Source organism: Panulirus ornatus, chromosome 12 (genome assembly GCF_036320965.1).
Source record: "Panulirus ornatus isolate Po-2019 chromosome 12, ASM3632096v1, whole genome shotgun sequence".
In the NCBI taxonomy this organism is placed as follows: Eukaryota; Metazoa; Arthropoda; class Malacostraca; order Decapoda; family Palinuridae; genus Panulirus; species Panulirus ornatus.
Genome location: NC_092235.1, coordinates 30790100 through 30810950, shown reverse-complemented (window position 1 = coordinate 30810950; position 20851 = coordinate 30790100). Strand labels below are relative to the sequence as shown.

General features: G+C 39.0%; 1 protein-coding gene across 1 annotated transcript in view; it reads right to left on the bottom strand.

Moving 5' to 3' along the window:
* Nucleotides 1-20851, bottom strand: part of LOC139751998 (isocitrate dehydrogenase [NADP], mitochondrial-like) — a 96537-nt gene that overhangs the window by 53224 nt on the left and 22462 nt on the right. Inside the window, exons 2-3 of the mRNA XM_071667759.1 lie at nucleotides 9050-9165; nucleotides 3500-3644 (exon numbers count right to left, since the gene is read on the bottom strand). Of these exons, the coding sequence (XP_071523860.1) occupies nucleotides 3500-3644; nucleotides 9050-9165 (261 nt within the window). The remainder of the gene's footprint in view (nucleotides 1-3499; nucleotides 3645-9049; nucleotides 9166-20851) is intronic.

Here is a 20851-nt window from a genome sequence, read left to right as displayed (position 1 = left end):
TTTAAAAAAATTTTTTTTCCCCAAACCCCCTTCCCGGGCCCCCCCTTTTTTGGGGGAAAATTGGGGGGTTTTTTTTTTTTTTTTTTTTAAAAAGGGGGGGGGGGCCCCCCCCAAAGGGGGGAAAAAAAATTTGGGAAATTTTTAAAAATTTAAAAAAATTTTTTTTAAAAAAAAAAAAAAATTTTTTTTTTTTTCCCCCAAAATTAAGGGGGGGTTTTTTTTTAAAAAAAAAAAAAATTTTTAAAAAAAGGGGTAAAGGGGGGGTTTTTAAAAAAAAAAAAAATTTTTGGGGGGGGTTTTTTAAAAATTTGGGGCCTGGGGGGGGAAAAAAATTTTTTTAAAAAAAAAGGGGGGGTTTTTTAAAAAATTTTTTTTGGGGGGAAAAAAAATTTTAGAAAGGGGGAAAAAAAATGAAAAAGGGAAAGGTTTTTTTAAAAAAAAAATTTTTTTTTTAAAAAAAAAAGAAAAAAAAAATTTTTAAAAAAAAGGGGGGTTTTAAAGGTTTAAAAGGGGAAAAGGGGGGAAAAAATGAAAAAGGGTTTTTTTGGGGGGAAAAAAAAAAGGGGGGCCCCAAAAGGGGAAAAGGGGAAAAAAAATTGAGGGGGGGGGGGGGAAAAAGGGGAAAAAATTTTTTGGGGGGGGTTTTTGGGGGGGGGGCCCCTTTTTAACCGGGGGAAAATTTTTGGGGGGCCCCTTTTTGGGGGGGGGAAAAAAAAGGGGGTTTTTTCCTTTCCCAAAAAAAATTTTAAAAAAGGGGGGTTTTTTTTTTTTTTCCCCCAAAAGGGGGGAGGGGAAGGTTGGCTTTTCCGGGGGGGGGGAAAAAAAAATTTTAAAAAAAAAAAAAAAAAAGGGGGTTGGAAAAAAATTTTTTTTTGTTAAAATTTTAAAAAGGTTTTGGGGTTTTTAAAAATTTTTTTTAAAACAAAGGGGGGTTTTTTTTTTTGGGGGAAATTACTGGCGGGAAACAGTGATTACGTATAAATAAATAATAAAAGACCACAAAAAGGGCCCCATTCGTTTCACAAACCCGTCCCCTAGCTGTCATGTATAATGCACTGAAACCACAGCTCCCTTTCCACATCCAGGCCCCAAAAAAACTTTTCCCTGGTTTACCTCAGATGCCTTTCACATGCCCTGGCTCAATCCAATGACAGCATGTCGACCCCAGTATAATAATAGTACTAATAACAATAATAATAATAATTATAATAATATACATATACTGACAAGCAACAGATAAAAATATTAACTACCTTATCATCTGAAACTGATGATAAGATTAACTATGCTACAGTTTGTCTCTGGTTTTAAGAGTAAATGGTGTGGGAGGTAAGTTTCTGGAAGCAGTGAAAAGTTTTTATCAAGGATGTCAGGCATGTGTACATGTAGGAAGAGAGGAAAGTGAATCTCAGTTCACAGCAGGGTCACGTGATGTCCCCATGGTTGTTTATGGATGAGGTGGTTAGGGAGGTAAATGCAAAAGTCGTGGAGAGGGAGCAAGTATGCAGTCTGCTGAGGATGAGAGGGCTTGGGAAGTGGGTCAGTTGTTGTTCGCTGATGATACAGCACTGGTGGCTAATTTGGGTGAGAAATTGCAGAGGTTGGTGACTGAATTTGGTAAAGTGTGTGAAAAAAGAAAGTTGAGAGTAAATGTGAATAAGAGCAAGGTTATTAGGTTCGGTAGGACTGAGGGACAAGTTAACTGGGAGGTAAGTTTGAATGGAGAAAAACTGGAGGAAGTGAAGTGTTTTAGATATCTGGGAGTGGACTTAGCAGTGGATGAAGCCATGGAAGCAAAAGTGAGTCAGAGGGTGGGGGATGGGGCAAAGTCTCTGGGAGCACTGAAGAATGTGTGGAAGGTGAGAACATTATTCTTGGAGAGCAAAAATGGGTATATTTGAAGGAATGGTGGTTCCGACAATGTTATATGGTTGTGAGAAATGGGCTATAGATAGGGTTGTGCAGAGGAGGGTGGATGTGTTGGAAATGAGATGTGTGAGGACAACATGTGGTGTGAAGTGGTTTGATCTTGCAAGTAACTGAAGAGTAAGAGAGATGTGTGGCAACAGAAAGAGTGTGGTTGAGAGAGCAGAAGAGGGTGTGTTGAAATGGTATGGACACATGGAGAGAATGAGTGAGGAAAGACTGACAAAGAGGATGTGTGCGTCAGAGGTGAAGGGAAGAAGAAGTGGGACCAAATTGGAGGTGGAAGTATGGAGTAAAAAAGATTTGAGTGATCGGGGCCTGAACATACAGGAGGGTGAAAGGCGTGCAAGGAATAGAGTGAATTTGAACAATGTGGTATACTGGGGTCGATGTGCTGTCAATGAATTGAACCAGGGCATGTGAAGCATGGAAAGGTCTGTGGGGCCTGGATGTGGAGAGGGAGCTGTGGTTTTGGTACATTACACCCTGTGACTCACTTTCACTTCCATGGTTCCATCCACTGCTAAGTCCACTCCCAGATATCTAAAACACTTCACTTCCTCCAGTTTTTCTCTATTCAAACTTACCTCCCAGTTAACTTGTCCCTCAACCCTAATGAACTAATAACCTTGCTCTTATTCACATTTACGCTCAACTTTCTTCTTTCACACACTTTACCAAACTCAGTCAACAGCTTCTACAGCTTCTCACCCGAATCAGCCACCAGTGCTGTATCATCAGCAAACAAAAAATTACTCACTTCCCAAGCCCTCTCATCCCAACAGACTTCATACTTGCTCCTCTCTCCAAAACTCTTGCATTCACCTCCCTAACCATCCATAAACAAAATAAACAACCCTAAAGATATCACGCACCCCTGCCACAAACCGACATTCACTGAGAACCAATCACTTACTTCTCTTCCTACTTGTACACATGCCTTACATCCTTGATAAAAACCTTTCACTGCTTCTTGCAACTTACCTCCCATGCCATATACTCTTAAAACCTTCCACAAAGTATATCTATCAACTCTATCATATGCCTTCTCCAGATCCATAAATGCTATACACAAATCCATTTGTTTTTCTAATAATTTCTCACATACATTCTTCAAAGCAAACACCTGATCCTCACATCTACCACTTCTGAAACTATGCTGCTCTTCCCCAATCTGATGCTCTGTACATGGTTCACTTAGCTCTATGATTACTGCTGGTTCACTTACCTTTATGATTACTGCTGGTTCAATTACCTTTATGACTAATGCTGTTTCACCTACCTTTATGATTATTGATGGCTCACTTACCTTTATGACTTCTGCTGGTTAACTTACCTTTATGACTACTGCTGGTTCACTTACCTTAATGATTACTGCTGGTTCATTTACCTTAATGACTACTGCTGTTTCACCTACCTGTATGACTACAGCTGGCTTACTCATCTTGAACAACACTAAGGATCATAAAAGAGTACACTGTAAAACAAGGCTAGGCTCAAAGTTATATATCTTTCTGTGGTAACTGTTGATTAACTTCTTAATGTATTAAGATACTATACTACACATTCTTACCTTCAACACGCTGTTCATCAGGTGTAATGGTGGCACACTTTATACCAACATTATACTTCTTGATAGCCATGGCCGAGTCGATTGTCACCTGGTCATCTGTCTGGTCACGATATGGCAGGCCCAAGTCGTAGTACTTGCAATCAATCTTCAATAAATAGCCATGTTAAGACTCAGTGAATGCATTACATGAAAACTAATCAAATGGAAGATCCAGTAATCAGTGTAATTTTTTTTCTAAATGTTCACCATTTTCTTTCTTTAACAAGGTAGCATCAGAAACAGATGAAGAATGGCCTCACTTACTCAACTCTACTCTCTTGTTATCATGTAGGATGCAATGAAACCCAAACCCCCTATCTACAGCCAAGCTCCAGAGATCTTTTAGTGTTTCCCCTGGCTATTTCACATACACTGGATAAACCTATTTACAGAAAGGCCCCCTTGCAAATTATATCACTCCAATTCTTTTCGTACCATGCATGCCTCACACCCTCCTGCATGTTCAGGCCCCAATATCTCAATGCATCTTTCAATCCATCTTCCCATCTCATCCTTGGTCTCTTCTTCCTCCTTGTTCCCTCCACTTCAGACACAAATGTCTTTATAATTAGTCTCTCCTCACTCATCCTCTACATCCTGTTAAGCTCTCTGAACCATATTCCACTTACTACCACATCTCTCTCTCTCTCTCTCTCTCTCTCTCTCTCTCTCTCTCTCTCTCTCTCTCTCATCTGTAGCTTGAGCAATCCTCCTTACATATGCTGTCCTCAAACATTTAATTTCTAAAATATCTACATTCTCCTGTACTTTTACTTTTAGGGTCCATGACTCGCATCCAAACAGCCCCATCAAGCGTACTATACCATCAATCATATCCATATTTACCTTCAGAGACAGTGACCTCTCCTTCTACACATTCCTCAAAGCATCTATGATCTTTGCCCTTTCCAACAACCTATGTTCACTTCTCTTCCCACAGTTCCCTCTGCCTCATGACCACTCCCTAATACCTAAAACACTCCACTTCCTCCAAGTCCTCTCCAATCAAAGTTACACTTAAACCAACCTGTGTCTCTCCTTGCTAAACCTTCTAGTCTTACTTTTAATATTTACTTTCAACTTCATCCTTTCACACATTCCCTCTAAACTTGGCACCAGAGCTGCAACATCTGCAGAGAGAAATCAACTCACCTCCCAACCTCCTGACACCCACCCTAAACAGACTAAAGACCCATACGTCTCTCCAATAACTTCATATTAACCTCTCTTACCAACCCATCCATATACAAATTCAACTGCCACAGTAGCATCCCACACCCTTGACAGAGACCCACCTTTACTTAGAATCACTCCTCCTCCTCCTACTGATTTGCATCCACTTTACTCTCTTGAATAAACTCATTACTGCCTCTAGAGTTTTCCTTCCACACCACAAATTCATAACACTTGCATCTCAATCAACCCTATCATGTGCTTTCTTCAGGTCTATAAATGCTTCACACAAATCCTTCTCTTTCTCTAAGTATGTTTCACCCAGATTCTTTAATGCAAATACCTGATCCATTTATCTCCACATTGTTCCTCTCCAGTCTGATGTTCATACCATCACCCTCTCAATCACTACTCTCTCTGAGAGCTTACCAGGTATACTCAAAAGACATGCTCCTGTAATATGAGCAGTCACTTCTGTTCCACTTGCATTCATATAATGCAACTATACAATCCTTTCAATAGTCCTGAGACACTTCAACGTGATCCACACCTACACTGAAAATCCTGACTAACAAATCAACAACAATGTAATACTTTCTAGAGAAATTCAACAGCATTCCCATCCACTCTAGCTGCCTTGTCATACTTTACCTTATGCAAGGCTTTCACCACTTTTTCCCAATACTATTCACCATGACTATCTCAAGTGAGTCAAGCAAAAGTAACCTTCTTATAGTGGAAATAAGAACCATGAATGAGAGAATCAGATAGTGAAGATGAAGAAAATGAGACAAAACTTATAAATGGTAAAAGTGAAATGAAAGTAATTCAGGAGAAAACCATAGAAAAATGAAAAAATAGAATCTCAGGTCAGTCAACATATAGCACCTCTTACAGAGGAAATAATGATTACATGGAAAATAAAGACAATATCAATGCAAGATGATGTGCAAATAAAGGCAATAAGCAAAGAATGGGACAGAAGGGTGGTAGGTAAAATTTGAGATTTATGTAACTCAGGGAAACCCTGCATGAGAAGAAAGTGCATACTAGTTAATAGATACAGGCATAAACATCTAAAACTATATATAAAGATACACTACTATGGGAACTATAGAGATAAAGGATGAGGAAAGAATCAATGTGAATTTAAGCATGTCATAGTAAGCAGGCAATCTAATGCATGCAGAAACTGTAGATGGGGTAGCAAATGCAGATTCTTGCATCAATCTGGACAAACAGTGTTAAGAAAGCAACACAAATATGATAATGAATAATCAAAGGAAAATAGTTATATGCATTAATTAAAAATTGCATTTATGGAAGTAAGACACACAAACAAAATTGAATGCAACGGTCACAAAGGCAAGACAATAGAGACTGGAGAACTAAGAAAGAGACAATAGAAGAGATAACCGAACCAACAGAAACAGAAATATGACAACTATGGACGAAAGTAACATGACACACCTGCTAACTATTTTTTCAATGGAGATGCTAATGGAACTATCAAGACACATAATGCATCAAAAAATTAGAATAATATGCATTAATGAACAGACATTACCAAACAAACCAGTTCTGATAAGGAAATATATAACATAAGAATGAGCCTTGAAAATATTCTGCATTAAGTTACAAACTCTATCAACTGAAAAATATCAGAATTCAGACTAAATTCAAAATTAAGAGATTTCAACATAATTATCATAAATTCTACTGAAACATGGACAAATGCATAATAAGCAAAGAAGATCTATAAAGATATGAGACCTTTATTACTGACAAAGAGAAAAATAAGCAAGGTGGGGTAGTAATATAAATAAGAAGCAAATTTGATGCAAAACTCAGTGAAACTATCTTACAAGAATGTGAATCATGAGTAGCAAGCACCAGCAGTAAGATTACGTATCTAATATAGTAACGTGCAGACCATCCACAACTAAAATGGAAAAGTTTAGCATGAAACTAACAAAAACTGAAGAAATACTAAGGGGCACTGAAATGACAACTTGGACAGATTTCAACTTTGATTTTGTATTGGGAATACATATGTAATTACAGAGTTAAAAAAGAGAACAGTGCACTGGCTGATGAAACAGAGCAATTAATTGGGCAAAACAGCTTATGGAAGGCCTACAACCTAACACAAATAATAAACAAACCAAAATAGAAATGAAAGCACATTTGATTTGATTTTTACAAATGATACAGCTTTAATTACAGACTTAAGAGGTCACATAAATTAGTATCTCTGACCATAAAATAATGAAGTGACTACTATCTACAGTGCTGAAATGGATACAGGCAAACGATGAAATAAATGATGTACCCATGCCAGGGAACTTTAACTTCTACCCTGATAAAATTATAAGAAATGAAGCAAATAATCTGATAGAAAATACACAATGACTGGATGGTCTGAATAATAGTATTGCAAAAACAAAAAAGGCACTTCTCAACTAGCATGTAGATGAGATGGCCTTAAAACTAGGGCCAAGTGAAAGAAAGTATGACATGAAGAGAAAGATACCATTGGAGAGGAAACAGTGGATGTATGGAAGAAGAGAATGACAGAAAAATTGGTGTCCCGGAAAGGTCTGTAGGGCCTGGTTGTGGATAGGGAGCTGTGGTTTTGATGCATTACAAATGACAGCTACAGAATGGATGTGAGCCAATGTGGCCTTTCCTTGTCAGTTCCCAGTGCTACCTCACTAATGCTGAAAATGGCAATCAAGTATGAAAAAAGTGACCAAATAAATTTAAATGATGTAACTACAGAAACATTCAAAAGAAGATTAGACTCATGGCTTAAGACAATACTGGATGAACCCAGAGCAGATAACTATATCAGAGGAGTGGTCACAGAAAATGATAACATTATACATCAAGCAAGACAAGTGAAGGAATATGGCGAGACACTTGAGAAAAACACTGTTCATCAATGAACAAATCAAGTGGTGAGTGAAATGTGCTAGCCCTGTCACCATGGCAAAATTTTCATAGTAGGTACTTGAAGGTATGTATGTGGTGGGTAGACAAAATTGGACAAAATAACTATAACAATAACAGCTGTAACCAGAGAAACTCATTGCCAGTACAATGCTGATATGGGAAGGCCTCCAAAGCTTGACTGGGCATGCACTGATAGAGGAGCTGGTGTTGTCATCCATGCTTTGGGGGCTGAATGACATCATCAGCACAATGGGTGCTTATGCCCATTATCAGAGTAAAATCAACCAACTGACTTTTGTCTCTTTCCTATAAATTTTAATAAATCTTAAAAATAGCACATCTATAAAACAATAAGAATAACTTAAAGATCTTATTCATATAGTAACATAAAAATACACAGTACAAACATATTTGATCCCAGAACAAATGTCATCTACAACATATTTTCCAGATAATTTTCTGACGCTATAATCAGTAAGTAATTACAAAATACTGTTTAGACATCATCTAGTTCAAAATGACCTGCTTGCTGATAGGAATAAAAAGGAGGCTAAAACATTGACCAGACAGTGGAAAACAGGTCAGAAATTTTTGCATGATGTCTCATTGTTTGATAATGTTGGAATAAGACCTTTTCTGCTGGCTGTACATTAGCCTTTTATTCTAAGAGGTCCACAACAAGAAATGTGAATGAATAAGAGAAGATGACAATAAAGCAGTTAAGGAATGAAACTGTAAAATCTAACTTTCTGAAGTTTAATGAAAAATTGAGAAATATCAATATAAGAGTATAAAATGACATTTAAGATGGTATAGAAACAGACAAAATGTGCATTAATAATGGGTATCATAGAGATACAAGCTTCTTATGCACATTAGTGCTGTGCCTCAAAACAAAATCTTTTACTTTATGATAGAAGATTTTTTGGTAATAATAATTTTTCTTCTATGTTCAAGGCTCCAATCATGAAGAAAAATCCATATCAAGTCTGAGCCTTACTTGAAATATAAAAAGGTTAATGAAAGGGAAAAAAGAGAAAATAAGAAAATAACAAAGTATTCAAAAATTTTGAAGGAAGTGAAAAACCTGTCTTTTAAACTGTGCCAGCTCACAGTTATTGGGAAAGAAATGAGAAGGTAGAGAGTTCCATAGCTTTGAAGAGTAAGAAAAGAAACAGTTATCAAAATGGCCAATCATTGAGTTGCCACTGGCAAGTTAATCCTTACTGATGTTCTGTCAGGTAATTAGACAATAAAACTCTTTTTTTTGTATTAATACCTTAATCACTCTATACAAAACCCTACAATCTAGATGGCTACAATCCTAGAACCAAAACAAATTAATTCCAACAAAATGAGACTATGCATCCTGCAGTGTGTCACCTTAAGGTAGGGGAAGATGAGGGACTCTTTAATCTTCTCCCATATGATACGGGTCATTTCATCACCATCCAGTTCCACAACGGGGTTAACAACTTCAATTCGCTTATCAGAAGAGTCTGAAAGAAAGAGCCTTGTTATGACAGTAAATCTGCAAGGATGCAATTAGTAGATAAGCTGCACAAGAATGGATGAAGCACATGCATCTGGATTTGAGTACTAAATACTTACTTCCTACCTCCACAGTCCCTTCTATCTTTATGGGGCTCCCACAGTGCTCTGAAAGCTGGCCACATCTACCAGGCAGGACCACAGGTCATGATAAGTATCACTGTTGAGGGTGCATCTTCATTGGAAGTGATGGGTGACTGAGCAGTCATTCATTCATGAATCAGTGTTTGCAGTGTTGTAGGGATAGGTTATGTCCCAAACACATCTGTTATAGTAAGATTATAGTATGTCTTGGGTATGTAGTTCCTGTTGAGTGTGTCTGGTGGGCGGTGTTTAAGAATGAGCTAGAAAGGCAGTTGTTTGGCACTTGTCATGGCTTTCAGCATGAGTGTGTTTTATCTAAGTGGTGTTTGTTGGAGGTGGGCCCATGATTTTGTGAGTAAAGGTTGATGAACTGTGAGGCAAGGGTAAGATTTCCAATTCTACTTGTGTGTTCGTGGTTTGTTATGGAGTGGTGTGGATTGGAGGAGTCTAGTGATGTTGGAAATAACTGAGTGCTAAGCATGTTGAGGTGAAGTTGTACTGAGAAGGTCTTTTTCACTGTGAATGTGTTTGTGGTTGGTGGGCAGCCAGTTACTGTTCTGAGTGCTTCATTGTGTGCATTTGAAACTACATACTTTGGAGAGGGTGCACAACCAAGCAGGAGAGGTGTAGTAAGGGTGGAGTGGATGAAGTGTTTGAAGAGGATGTTTAGAGATTTTTTCCTTGTCCAAATCTGGTACCAGATAGTTTTCTAAAGGCATTTAGTTTGTATGTTACTTTTGTGTTGATGTCTTTGGGGTGGGGAATGAATGTTGAGAGTGTATAGTGTAATGTCCAGAACAATTGGTGTTCTGTTTGGTGGGAGAAACTCTTCATGCAAGGTTACTGCAGGAAGTCAGTTGGATTCATGTCTGTCTACAGTTATAAAAGCTGAAGACTTTTATGGAGATGCTAACATTCTGTTCTGGTGATCCATTGTTCCAACAGTGTAATGTAGTGCTGCATGTCTACTGTTGCTTCTGTGATGTCATGGCACTGTGATGTGATTAAAGGTAATATATAAAAAATTGCTTCAGTCTTCACAATGATATAACGATGAGTAATGAAATAAACAGTCCAAAAAAAGGAAAATAGCATATGCATTGTGTCCTGCCTTGAGTGCAAGAGAAAAAAGCTAATGAGCTCATTAATATGTAAAGACTTATATACCATGATATCTGTCTTTATCTAACACATTATACAAATCTTTAATTTTCCATAAGTCAGCAATTCTCAGTTACAGCATTAAAAAAATTCTAATTAATATCCAAAATTATGCAACAACATGCCCAAAAAATCCATTCAGTTCATAACTTTCAAAGGAAACACCTAAGTGTATAAATACAGTTTCCATTGGGTACTGTTCTGAAGTTACTGAGCTAACAACAATGTGTCCAGAGAGAGACAGAAACAGAGGTGATGATATACAGGTTGCATATCCCTTATCCGAAATGCCGGTGACCTGTGTTTCAGATTTTGGATTTTTTCGGATTTTGGAGTATTTGTATTATGAGATATGTCGGAAACAGGATGGTGTGGAAACAAACAGGTTAGTACTGAGACATACTTCAATGTTTCAACTGTTCAAGGGTCTTCCTCAGGAGATACTAATTCCAGCAATCTGTGGGACTGTGTTCCCGGCAAGTGATGGACACCTGGTAGGACACCTTGCCATGTTGCTCTCAGATTGGATTGCTTGTTCCGCTGCCTCTATCTATTCACGGCAATTTCCGCTGCCTGACGTGACCAGCAGACAAACCCAGACCTTGTGTCAATGTTGTTCTTAATCCCTTCCTCTAGGTAAGCTTTCACTCTGTCACTTAATGGTTTGTCACTTGCCAGTAGTTGCCTTGGTGTTGACCATTTAGATATAGGGTGAAAGCTTACCTAGAGGAAGGGATTAAGAAAAACGTCAACACAAGGTCTGGGTTCATCTGCTGATTATGTCATGCAGCAGAGATTGCTGTGAACAGGTGAAGGCAGCAGGACAAATGATCCAATCAGAGAGCAACAAGACAAGACATTCGACCAGGTGACCATCCCTTGCTGGGGAATATGATCCCACCAAATGCTGGAAGCATTATCTCAAGAAGAAGACTGTTGAATGGTTGAAACATTGAGGTATGTCTTAGCTCTAACCCGTTTGCTTCCATACTATTCTGTTTTCCACATTTGTCATGATGTATAATAGATAATGATATATCTTGGGATGGAGCCCAAGTCTAAACACAAAATCCATTTATGTTTCATATACAACTTTTAGCCTGAATGTAATGCATACAATATTTTTAAGAATTTTGTGCATGAAACAAGGTTTGTGAAACAATGACCATCAGAAAGCTAAGGTTTCACAACCTCAGCCACTCATGTGGACAATCTGTGGTTGTTTGGCATCACCTTCATTCCTGATTCTGAATCTATAAGCAACTGATAAGGAATCATTTTCTTACAATTATTCACACAGAGCAGAGAATAAGCAAAAAACAGTAAGTAATGCAAATGGGTCTGGCAGTGACACTGGTTTGTAACAAACTGGTGCCAACAGAGCATCAGACCCCAGCATGGGAAAGCGAAGTGAGGTGTTCAAATTTCCACTTGTAACATCATGTAACTGCTCAAAAAGTTTTGGATTTCAGAGCATTTCAGATTTTCAGATTAGGGATGCTCAACCTGGAATGTCCCATATTCACATTTGCAGTGGCAAGACACAATAAGATGCTCTTATGTAATCTATATATTATTAACCTTGATTGACCTGTGAACCTCAATGGTATTGAGGTACTGAAAAAGAAAGTTGGCTGTTCTCTCATCCTTAGGAGGTTTCACTGAATGGAAGCTAAGGTCACTGTAATGGTGAAGTACATTCTTCCCCCTGATGTCCATGTGACTCAAAACAAACTAAAACAGATCTCTTTCATATTAGCTCTCTTCTGCAGTTCCCTGATGACTGCAGCAGCACTTTGATTTTCTGTAAATAGGTATCTGCCAAGATGGAAGCATATGTGTAGTCCTACACCAGCTACCCAGCCCTCCTCCTGGCATGTGATATTATAGCATAAAGCTACTTGCCAATTTTAGGAGCTAGGCACTTTATTCTTTTTTTTTTTTGCTGAACCAGAAGAATAATTTTTTTAAATTATGTCATTAATCACAGTGTGCCAAGCATACCATCCACCAGAACTATTCTAACTCGATACTTGCTGACCATGTTATTCAACCACTTCTCTGCTGCACATATATATTCGCAATCAGAGAAGATGTGGCATGACAAAAGATCATACCAGTGCAAAAAGCATGTAGGTTACACAAGTCAGGGAAGTTTGGCACATCTAATTAGCATCCCCCAGAAGGAGGCCCCTTACAGCTTGTAGGTATTCCTTCATTGCGATGAAAGCACTGATTTGGACTTATATGGCTGATGCTTGATCCATCATGACAGAGGCTGTGAAGGGTTCATCCTAGCCTCTTTGTTTGTGGGTCCATAGGGTTCTGGGTTTAATCAAATTATCCAATGAATAATCCCATGCTGTAACTGCAGATGAAATTGTTACTGCACTCATCTGTAGAGCTCATCATGGATTTCAGTAGCATGGAATGGCAATCAAGGACAGTACACTTCCCAATATCATGAAGTCTAATGAGATGGGTTACTAGTTTCTTGAGGGAGTCATCTTTATGGAGGTTCAAGTTTTTTTGAAAGATGACCTCTGCTTTTGCCTGAGCATCTTAACATTGAAATATGGTTAAGTCCTGAGGAAGTGGATTAATCTTGGTGAGATTAATTACCTAGTAAGGAGAAAAAGGGCATCACTGGCACCTTTGGTACAGATATTGTTCTCATCTTTTCTCAATCTTCCGCTTTCTTATTCAAAGTGAAATCAATGACCCTAGAATGTAAGCGTGACCCTAAAAGAATGTTGTCTCCTTGGTCAATATCCAAAGCTTTTGGTAATGCTGCAGAGGTGCTGATTTAATATTTTGAAGGGTAAAGTGAGATACCATGCCATTCCTCAAGGTCTTTCACATCAAGGTAAGTACCTGTGAAGGTGCCATAATCCATGAACAAAATGTTGAGCTCACTTAAGAGGCATTCTATAATTGTTTGAGAGGCTAGACTAAATAAAAGAAGGGAAATATGATCAACCCATAGAACCCCTTAAGTTGAATCAATCTAATGTTCACCAAAAATCAGAGTGAATGATGCCCCTGGGAGGAGGGATACTCTATGCACTGTATAGTTCCTGAAGTTTAGGGCTGGGGTAATATCAGTTTAAGAGTGAGGTGCTTGTAGTAAGCATAGTCTGATTGAAAGAACTAACAAGGTTGTGCTCAAATGTTCTGGGAATTTGGAAAAAATGAACAGACTGACCAAGAGGATGTACATGTCAAAAGTAGAGTGAGGAGAACTGAAGACAATGGTGATGATAAAAACTAAAGACAAAGCTTAAAAATAATACACATATGAAATATCCATGATTCCCTTTATGCCTCAAAGGACTTATAAGAGGCTTCAGTCATCTACAGATGAGCACAATAAACAATGTTTAGCCTAGTTTAGCAAATCTCCTTTCAATTACCAAAAGAAAAAACATACATACATACATACATACACAACCCCAGTCTGCTAGGGATATATCAATATAAAAATACCAAAAACAAGTTTCTAGAAAATTACCCTTATCCACCAAAAAACTTACACCATACACCTGTATACAATTCAATCCTCTCCATTTCAAACTAACCCCTCCCTCGTCCCACCTCTTCTAACCAACATAGGAGAGAGAGAGAGTTTACATAGAAATGCAGACTACACAAATCCAAGAGAGGTAGTCTGGAAAAGTCTTCTTAAAGGTAGTAGAAGAAAAGGATAGCAAAGCAAAGGCTCTCTCCCCACCCTCAGGTCCCCCCAACAAAAATGCCAGACAGAAAACATGTAGAAAAAAAAAGATACCTTGCAGGATTTATATGCCTGAGGGAAATTTTTATAGAAAAGTCATAAGGTAGAATGGACATGAACATGTCATGCATCCTATCACCAACAACATGCATCCCTTCCCTTTTTATGATGTGTGTAAGCACAGAGTGAATGTATAGATTTTGTAAAACCATATAGACTGAAAGAAGAAAGTGTCCTAAATTGTGATTTGGATATTAGGGGAAAATTACTGGAAGAAATGAGAGAATTTAAGTTTCTAAAAGCTGTCTTGGCTAAGTGTGGTAATATGGGAGGAAAGATAAGGGAGAGAGAAGTACAGTGTAGAAGAGTCACTGGGTCACTTAAAAGAATGGTGAAGGGCAGCAGAAGTGTAAGTATGGAAGTGAAGAGAGGATTAAGGGAGAGCATAGTCCTCCCAACTCTGACCTATGCAGCCAAAACATGGAGTGAGTCAAAGAGGTGAAGAATCCAGGCTGTGGAAATGAGCTATTTGAAAGCATGTGGTGTAACTAGACGAAATGAAGAAATGAAGGGGTGCATGACAGATGTGGTATGGCAGGGATTGCAAAGGGAATGAATTGTGGGGTGGCAGAATGGGTCAAACATCATACTTTGAGGTGGTTTGGGCATGCGGAAAGAAAGCAAGATTGGAAATCTACACGGAGAGTGTATGACAGCACAATTAAAGGGATTGGTGTGAGTGGAAAACTACCTGTGACATGGGCAAACAGGGTGGAGGAATACTGGAGGGAGAGAAATAGAGGGAGAATGCATGGAATGGTGTATGCAAGGTATGTATGTAAGAACAGGGATAAGTGGATTCTTTTGCCATGGCAACCACTTGATGGGAATTCCCAGAGGGAATGGGCATCAGAGATATTGATAGATAGGAAAAGACTTGATATATACTTCACTTCAAGTCCATAACTTACATTATTTGTGCCACCTTAATCACAATTTCTATTTGGTGGTTATTCTCTTTGAATAATCAGCATGCCTTCTAACTTTTACCACACTAATCTGTGAGCTCCTGGTACCTTCTAATATCACAAACAGCCTTGAAAAGTCCCAATGGCTTTTTGCATTTGAATTCCTTTGTAAGCTACAGGTACTCACAATCTCCTTATAATCAGTACTGTAAACCTAGATCTAAGCTACAAGGACTCGTGGTCTCCTTATAATGAGTACTGTAAAGCTAAACCCTAAGCTACAGGTACTGGATCTTCTCATAAAGATTACTGTAAATATGTGTGCGGCTATGACCATAATGTGATGGGTTTTTATATTATGCAGGAGCACAGCACAGTAACTTACATCATATAGTATATTAACACAATACTTGGTTTTTAAATAACCACATGTTTACATGTCACTACACAGTACTTAGTAACCTGGCTTTGTACACAGTTATGATGCTAAAAAATATAATTTAGCATAAAAAACTTTATATTTATGTACCTGAGTTTTTAAAAGGAGTAAAAAAAAAATCTACATTGACATAGGAGTATATGTATGTTTCTTAAATGACTCCAGACAATAGACTGAGAGAGAGGCTAACATAATCCATTCTATCATTTTTTCTTTAATTCAACTGGGTTGGATTATGTGCAGTCATCCATCCAACTTTGGTGGGAACTTATCTGACTAAGGTCCCATCCCCAAAGACAGACAAAATGAAAACATGCTCTATTTCCTATGGTAAATATACACATTAAAGTGAGCATCATAGTACATCAAGTTTGGCAAGTTTTTTTTTTAACAATTTTTTTTAAAGTTTCTCCTCCCCCAGCAGCATTACCCCCAACAAGTGGTTACATCAGGTGGCTACAGTTGGCACACCATCACAGTCACTAGAATAGCACCACCAACTATTCCTGGCCTTTAGCCCACCTTTGCACTTCCACAGCCACTTTGGCAATCATCCATTCCCAACTACAAGCCCCTACACTTTGTAATTATACACAGCTCCAACAACCTTCTTTTATCACTCCTTATTGTCTTTATAAGTTTAATGCCTCCAAGACCCAATTTCTACCCATCTCTCTATTGAAAACTCCTCACAACTCTCATCTCTCCTTTGACAGTTCCGTAATTCCACCTCTTGACTCAATGAGTGTACTTGGTATTACTGTAACATCCACTCTTTCTTGAAAACCCCACATTACAGGAATAGCTAAGTCTGCCTCTAAGAAACTGGGTGTCCTGTTCAGATGTCGGAACTTCTCCTCTAAACAGTTGTTCCACTTATACAAGAGCCTGAGTCATCCTTGTATGGAATATTGCTCTTATATTTGGGGTGGTTCTAACTCTGCATTCTTACTTGACAGAGTTGAGTTGAAAGCAATCTGCCTTATAAACTGTCCTAGGCTAAGTTCCAAACTTGACCCCTTGCCTTGAGCCGGTGTTGGTTCATTTTCCCTCTTCTATAGGTACTACTTCGGTTTTCGCTCCTGAAAGCTGGCTGCTTGTGTGCCCACACCACCAGCTAGACCACAAAATACTTGGTAAGCTGCTGCATCACACGATTTTGTGTGGCCATCAGCAACTCAAGGGTGGGCCGTTTTGACAACTGCTTCTTTCCCTACAGGTCAAAGCTTTGGAACTCTCTACCTTCCCATGTCTTTCCCAATAACTATGACCCAGCAAATTTCAAAAGACAGGTTTTTCACTTTCTCAAAAATTCATAAATACTTTCCCTTGTCTTTGATTTTTTCTGTTTCATAATTATGTCTACATTTCAAAGAAGGCCTGGCCTTGATATGGACTTTAGTCTGTGACTGGAGCCTTAAGCATAAAATAATATATATACAGTTAAATTCACTAATATAGCCCTTGAATCTGAAAAAAACCTGGGTTGGTTATTAGCACAAGGATGAAACAGAAGAGATTCTAGCTAAAATAACAGGCATTTCTGTTATGTACTTTACAGAGGCAAAGAGGACACACTTTCTTCGAGATTCCTAACTCTGAGTCTTTTCTTATTCATACTTAGAAAAGCAAATGGATTTGTATGTAGCATTTATGGATCTGGAGAAGGCATATGATAGAGTTGATACAGATGCTCTGTGGAAGGTACTAAGAATATTTGGTGTGGGAGGCAGGTCGTTAGAAGCAGTGAAAAGTTTTTATCGAGAATGTGAGGCAGGTGTACGAGTATGAAGAGAGGAAAGTGATCAGTTCTCAGTGAATGTCGGTTTGTGGCAGGGGTGTGTGATGTCTCCATGGGTGTTTGATTTGTTTATGGATGGGTTTGTTAGGGAGGTGAATGCAAGAGTTTTGGAGAGAGGGGCAAGTATGAAGTCTATTGTGAATGAGAGAGCTTGGGAAGTGAGTCAGTTGATGATACAGTGCTGGTGGCTGATTCATGTGAGAAATTGCAAAAGGTGGTGACTGAGTTTGGTAAAAAGTGTGAAAGAAGAAAGTTTAGAGTAAATGTGAACAAGAGCAAGGTTAGTAGGTCCAACAGGGTTGAGGGATAGTCAATTAGGAGGTAAGTTTGAATGGAGAAGAACTGGAGGAAGTGAAGTGTTTTAGATATCTGGGAGTGGATTTCACAGTGGACGGAACCATGGAAGTGGAAGTGAATCACAGGGTAGGGGAGGGGGCAAAAATTCTGGGAGCGTTGAAAAATGTGTGGAAGGCGAGAACATTATCTCGGAAAGCAAAAATGGGTATGCTTGAAGGAATAGTGGTTCCAACAATGTTATATGGTTGCGAGGTGTGGGCTATAGATAGAGTTGTGCGGAGGAGGGTGGATGTGTTGTAAATGAGGTGTCTGAGGACAATATGTGGTGTGAGGTGGTTTGATCGAGTAAGTAATGAAAGGGTAAGTGAGATGTGTGGTAATAAAAAGAGTGTGGTTGAGAGAGAAGAAGAGGGTGTTTTGAAATGGTTTGGTCCCATGGAGAGAATGAGTGAGGAAAGAATGACAAAGAGGATATATGTGTCAAAGGTGGAGGGAACGAGAAGTGGAAGACCAAATTGGAGGTGGAAAGATGGAATGAAAAAGATTTTGAGTGATCGGGGCCAGAAACATGCAAGAGGATGAAAAGTGTGCAAGGAATAGAGTGAATTGGAACAATCTGATATACCAGGGTCAACGTGCGGTCAATGGATTGAACCAGGGCATGTGAAGCATCTGGGGTAAACCATGGAAAGTTTTGTGGGGCCTGGATGTGGAAAGGGAGCTATGGTTACGGTGCATTATACTTGACAGATAGAGACTGAGTGTGAACGAATGTGGCCTTTGTTGATTTTTCCTAGCGCTAACTCACACATATGTGGGTGGAGGGGGTTGTCATTCAATGTGTGGTAGGGTGGCGTTGGGAATGAATAAATGCAGCAAGTATGAATTATACACGTGTATGTATGTATATGTCTGTGTATGTTGAAATGTATAGGTATGTATATGTGCATGTATGGACGTGTATGTATATACATGTGTGTGTGGGTGGATTGGGCCATTCTTTCGTCTCTTTCCTTGCGCCACCTCGCTAATGCAGGAGACATAAACAAAGTATAATAAAAAAATATTATTCTAAAAGTTTGTCATTATATAATACAAAATCCTCCATCAAAATTCTTACTGAATTCTTTCTGTAACTTGGCCACTGGTTTAACAAAAATATGCCTATTCCTGAGCATTATATATTTCTGCAATATTCTGAGACAAATATATGTATACTTTTTTTTATTATACTTTTTCGCTGTCTCCCGCGTTAGCGAGGTAACGCAAGGAAACAGACGAAAGAATGGCCCAGCCCACCCACATACACATGTATATTCATACACGTCCACACCTGCACATATACTTCTCAACGTTTACATATATATACACAACCAGACATATACATATATACTATTTATCATTTATATTCATTTTGCTTTGTCGCTGTCGTCCGCATTAGCGAGGTAGCGCAAGGAAACAGACGAAAGAAATGGCCCAACCCACCCACATACACATGTATATACACACACGTCCACACACGCAAATATACATACCTATACATCTTAACGTATACATATATATACATACATAGACATACACATATATACACATGTACATAATTCATACTGTCTGCCCTTATCTATCCCCGTCGCCTCCCCACCACACATGAAATGACAACTCCCTCCCCCGCATGTGGGCGAGGTAGTGCTAGGAAAAGACAACAAAGGCCACATTCGTTCACACTCAGTCTCTAGCTGTCATGTATAATGCACCGAAACCACAGCTCCCTTTCCACATCCAGGCCCCATAAAACTTTCCATGGTTTACCCCAGACACTTCACATGCCCTGGTTCAATCCATTGACAGCACATCGACCCCACTATACCACATTGTTCCAATTCACTCTATTCCTTGCACGCCTTTCACCCTCCTGCATGTTCAGACCCCATTTCAAAACACCCACTTCTGCTCTCTCAACCACACTCTTTTTATTACCACACATCTCTCTTACCCTTTCATTACTTACTTGATCAAACCACTTCACACCACATATTGTCCTCAAACATCTCGTTTCCAGCACATCCACCCTCCTCCACACAACTCTATCTATAGCCCACGCCTCACAACCATATAACATTGTTGGAACCACAATTCCTTCAAACATACCCATTTTTGCTTTCCAAGGTAACGTTCTCAACTTCCACACATTTTTCAACACTCTCAGAACTTTCGCCCCCTTCCCCATCCTATGATTCACTTCCGCTTCCATGGTTCCATCCGCTGCCAAATCAACTCCCAGATATCTAAAACACTTCACTTCTTCCAGTTTTTCTCCATTCAAACTTACCTCCCAACTCAGTTGTCCCTCAACCCTACTGTACCTAATAACCCTGCTCTTATTCACATTTACTCTCAGCTTTCTTTTTTCACACACTTTACCAAACTCAGTCACCAACTCCTGCAGTTTCTCACACAAATCAGCCACCAGTGCTGTATCAGCGAACAACAACTGACTCACCTCCCAAGCTCTCTCATCCACAACAGACTGCATACTTGCCCATAAACAAATTAAACAACCATGGAGACATCACACACCCCTGCCACAAACCAATATTCACTGAGAACCAATCACTTTCCTCTCTTCCTACACATACACATGCCTTACATCTGGATAAAAACTTTTCACTGCTTCTAACAACTTGCCTCCCACACCAAATATTCTTAATACCTTCCACAGAGCATCTCTATCAACTCTATCATATGCCTTCTCCAGATCCATAAATGTTACATATAAATCCATTTGTTTTTCTAAGTATTTCTCACATACATTCTTCAAAGCAAACACCTGATCCACACATCCTCTACCACTTCTGAAACCACACTGCTCTTCCCCAATCTGATGCTCTGTACATGCCTTCCCCCTCTCAATCAATACCCTCCCATATAATTTCCCAGGAATATTCAACAAACTTATATCTCTGTAATTTGAGCACTCACTTTTATCCCCCTTGCCTTTGTACAATGGCATTATGCAAGCATTCCGCCAATCCTCAGGCACCTCACCATGAGTCATACACATATTAAATAACTTTACCAACCAGTCAACAATACCGTCATTCCCTTTTTTTTTATAAATTCCACTGCAATACCGTCCAAACCTGCTGCCTTG